The 4432-nt window shown below is 41.4% G+C and overlaps 1 protein-coding gene across 1 annotated transcript in view; it reads left to right on the top strand.

Annotated features, from left to right (window-relative positions):
* Positions 1–4432, top strand: part of OC90 (otoconin 90) — a 24732-nt gene that overhangs the window by 16375 nt on the left and 3925 nt on the right. The window contains exons 10-12 of the mRNA XM_009323360.1: positions 772–921; positions 1286–1384; positions 3204–3378. Coding sequence (XP_009321635.1) covers positions 772–921; positions 1286–1384; positions 3204–3378 — 424 coding nt within the window. The remainder of the gene's footprint in view (positions 1–771; positions 922–1285; positions 1385–3203; positions 3379–4432) is intronic.

Raw genomic sequence — 4432 nt, 5'->3', positions numbered from 1 at the left:
CAGATAATCTAAAAATAAATACCAATTTAATTTTTAGGATAAAGAATCTCCTTAAAATTATGTTTCTATTCATCCTCAACTTATTTTCCACTTAATATTGGCTTGTGGTTACAATGAAGTAAATCCTTCCGTTGCCCAGCTCTGCATCAGTCAAATAATCTTCTACCTTCCCTAATGTTGCTATCAGTTTTGGTACCCTCATGTGAATGGACACTTTTTTTTTTTTAGCAAATTACTCAGAAAATGACATCTCACCCGCACTTTATCTCTCAGTATGGCTGACTGATCAGTAACCCATATGATTTTCAGCAACTGGCACAACTCTTTACCTCAGTATGCAACATATAAAATAAAATAAAAAAAAAATCAGTAGTTATACTGGTCCTATTTAACCAGCACCTTGTTTTCTGAAAAGCAAGAAATGTGAAGAAGTGACCAATGTGGGTACTCTTTGCCTTTCCAATCTTCATTTTGAGTTTTTTTTTCTCTACGACCATCAGTTCACACGAGTTCTGCCTGAGGATATTATTCTGAACTGCTATCTAAAATGAAAATCATAGAATCATAGACTCATAGAATAGTTTGGGTTGGAAGTGACCTCTATGGGTTATCTAGTCCAACCCCCCTGCCGTGGGCAGGGACATCTTCAACTAGATCAGGCTGCTCAGAGCCCACTCCAACCTGACCTGGAATGTTTCCAGGGATGGGGCAGAAAATCTTGCTGTTTATTGCTCCATGTCTTCTTCCGCTTTCCTCTTTCTGCTTATTCAGAAGAGGATGGATTTATGGAAGCTGTGGTCCCAGTGGAAGAGAGAACCACCTCCCCAGCCTCCTTCCCAGGAGATACCAACTCAATGCAAGTCAAAATTGTCCCCACTGAGAAGATTCCTGCAGGCACATCTGCAAGGACAAAGGAAAAAGGCAAGTAAAAACTGAATTACACCTATTCTAACTTACAGCACTCCCATATTCCTGTCCACAGTTGTCTGAGGTTTCAGCGTTTCTCATAGATATGTAGAATAACACTATTTTCTCCTTAAATCTGGATAGATTACATAGAATACAGTGTGCACAACACTGACTGCACTGGAAAGGGCAGTTCACTGTCAAACACTGATAGGAAAGCTTAACTAACCATTAATGAACAGTCTTCCAACTATGAATTAAGCAAATGTTAGAAGACTGCCAACTGATTATGGTTCAGAATATGCACTTTTGGACACATCACTGAAAGAAGAGTTTATTCTACCTTTGCAAGTCTAATCTATGCATATGTCATCTGCAGAGACAAGCCCTGCAAGGGGTGGCCACAGCACAGCTTCCTCTGGAATAGCTCTGGATCTGGTACTGTCTGATAAGGGTCCCAATGAACCTGCAGGAAAAGGTAAATGAAGAGTTTTTTCCCAGTTTTAGCTAATGAAATATTCAACTACCTCGATATTAAAAGGTAGGTGTATATTACATATAAAGATTATAGTTATTCTAAACCAGTTAGTCAAGCACGTATGTATTGGTATTTATAAGAACAGGAGATGTAGTCACCTGGAAAATCTTCCAACAGTTTAACCTCTTCCACCAATGTGCTATCATTAACACTTACAAACACTATTTATGATTAGGTTTTAAGTACACTTTTCGTACCGTACAAGATCTAAAATGAGCTCAGTGAATGTTTCCCCTTGCTTTTGTTTTTAGGCAGTAATTTAATCACGTCTTTGAGTTACTTTATTTTACAAGCAGCAGATGCAATAGAAGGAACTTCCCCTGCTCCTCACTCCGACCTCTTGCCAAAGTCTTGCCAGAGTCAGCCTTTTTCTCACCATTTCTGATTCTGTTCCAACTCCTGCCCAGATTTCACATTGATCCCAAGACATTTCAGACCTGTCTCTGCTGTAAATCCACACTCATGGACTGTCCCATCCATCTTGTAAGGCTTCCCAATGGAGAGAAGCAGTCCCAGGGCTGGAACAAAGCAGAAATGAAGAATCAACCCAGCCTTCTGTCAAACTGGAAAATTTGATCGTAAAATATCAGCTTTTAGAGAGTGTACGTGAGTGCATGAACCTGGGGTTTGTTCTTGGTGAATTAACATGAGTGAGCAAAGACCCAAGCAGGCACATGGGCAGAATTTTTTACTGGGGGAAGTAATCCAGGGTTGTCCCTGGAAGAAGCAGGGAGAGTCAGTCTAGAGCTGCAGAAGGGAAGGTGGGAGCAAGGAGGATGCATAGGGAACAGAAGCCCGCCCTCTCTCTCCCCCAGTCCAACCATCAGCTCCTTCAAGTCCTTTCCCTGGCAAGGTCCCAAAAAAGGCCCCCTTGACATCATTTTTCCTGACATGGAACACACTCTGCTCTCAAATCTTAGGGATAATTCCCACAATATCAGTTCTTCCTAAGTGGGTGAAGCCACAGAGGCATTACGATTGGGACATGGACATGCCAAGACCTTGGCAGCACAGTAACCATTATGACAGATTGCTCCTGCATTTGGGATAGAGGCATCATAGCTCTAATTGAATGACAGTTAAAAAGCGTGAATGTGATAATCCAAGATGGTCTTCCCTGGTTTGTAATATCAGGAAACAATTTTCTTTGAAGTGAAAATCCAGAATCTTTCCTTTGGGAAAGCAACCTTATTACGGATTGCTCTGTGACGGTAGCCAAGCTTTATCGGGACAATTTTTGTAAGCATACCATGAAGGAACCATGTACATCTTAGTCCTAGTAGATCTTTAATACTAGGTGGAAGGTATTTCAAATGAAAAGAAAAAGTTATTGTTTCTTGCAGCACAGCATAGTCATTGCCCAGCTATCACTGTGCAAGCACAAGAGGTTAGGACTCTATTTTCTGAATTAGCCAAGACAGAAGCTACTGAATACTCAGATAGGTTTGAATATTCTAGAAGAAAAATTTAACTATGAAGAATTACAAAGGATTCCAACGTACTCTCATTGCAATCCAATATGATTTGTAATTTACATCTTCCTAGGGAGCTCTCTTCCCCTTAAATATTTCCCCCCCACTTCTGCTGTTTGCTCAGTAGTATTCTAAGCGCCATAGTTCATGGACTGAAGCAATGATTTAGAAACAGTAAAATGTTGTCTTTACAAGTTTCTGATAGTTCTGAAAATACTTCTGTCAACATGAGAGAGCCCCCAACCAGTGAAAACATGATGTGTCAAATAATATTTTTTGCTTTATAGTATGTGAGCGATTAACCTTTCTGCAAGAGACAGGAAATGGAAGAGTGAAGAGGGAGCTGCCCCAGCTAGGAGAAATGCTGTTCTGTTTAACTGAGCGATGCCCAGAGGAATTTGAGTCTTACGGTTGCTACTGTGGCCAAGAAGGAAGAGGTTATCCTACTGATGCACTGGACAGGTGTGGGCTCTTCTGTAATCTGCCATTAACTGTGGGTATTATTGGGGTGCCTATGGACCAACAAGATCAGTATGCCTTTTGTTGGGCCTTGTATAGCTATGTATCAGTAGTCAGGCCACATTTTGGAAAAAAAAATCCACTTAAATACATAAAATATTAAATACTCAGATGTCACTAAGACACATTCTGTTATCGCATCAATGCTTCGGAGAGGACTTACTAACTCAAAATAAGAAATGAGAACGATGGGAGGTAAGTAGAGCAGAAGGAAGAGTATATCAAAAGAGATGAGGATAAGGGTTGCCATGAAATGGCTAAGAGGTGGTTTGGAAAGTGATTTACGAAGAAAAGAGTTAACATACATCTGTGCCGCTCTGTCCTTCAGAAGAGAGTACAGCTCGAGTGAAGCACTGCCTAAGCTGTAGCCAAGAGACCTGCCGCGGCCAACTGTGTGCTGTCATGGCACGGCTGACAAAGAGGAGGAATTCTGGAGTAGTGCAGAGAATTCAACCAAAGTAAAGAAATCTGCTTTAAGAGTGTTGCATTTACAACAATCTCTCCCTGTGTGGAAGTTCATAAGAGTTGGGGCCACATCAGGTCTGAGTACAGTACTTAGTATACAGCACACACAATGTTCCTACACTTGCACACAAATAAGACTGCCTACGCATGATCAAGTAGACTAGATGAAGGCTAGTCAAGGCTCTGGCTACCATGATGCAGTTTTCGGATTTTTCAGCCAACAATATTCGAACACTTGAAGACACCTCTCACAGAGGATTAGGTTACAGTTACAATTGTAATGACATGTCTTAAAATTATAACAAAAAAACCTAAAAAACTACAGCACTGTTAAACATACGATACCAAAGGAATTAGGAAGGAGGTAGTGAAAGTAGGAACAGGTATAGGAGGAGAGTAGGAACAGTTTGGGGTGTTTTCGGCAGGGGTGGCATGCCGATGCCGGGGGCGAAATCGATAGCCCAGCTCAAGTGCATCTACACCAATGCACGCAGCATGGGCGGCAAGCAGGAGGAGCTGGAAGCCATTGTGC

Source organism: Pygoscelis adeliae, unplaced genomic scaffold (assembly GCF_000699105.1).
Source record: "Pygoscelis adeliae isolate BGI_AS28 unplaced genomic scaffold, ASM69910v1 Scaffold103, whole genome shotgun sequence".
In the NCBI taxonomy this organism is placed as follows: domain Eukaryota; kingdom Metazoa; phylum Chordata; class Aves; order Sphenisciformes; family Spheniscidae; genus Pygoscelis; species Pygoscelis adeliae.
Note: the sequence above shows the minus strand (reverse complement) of the source record. Positions and strands in the feature narration are given on the sequence as shown.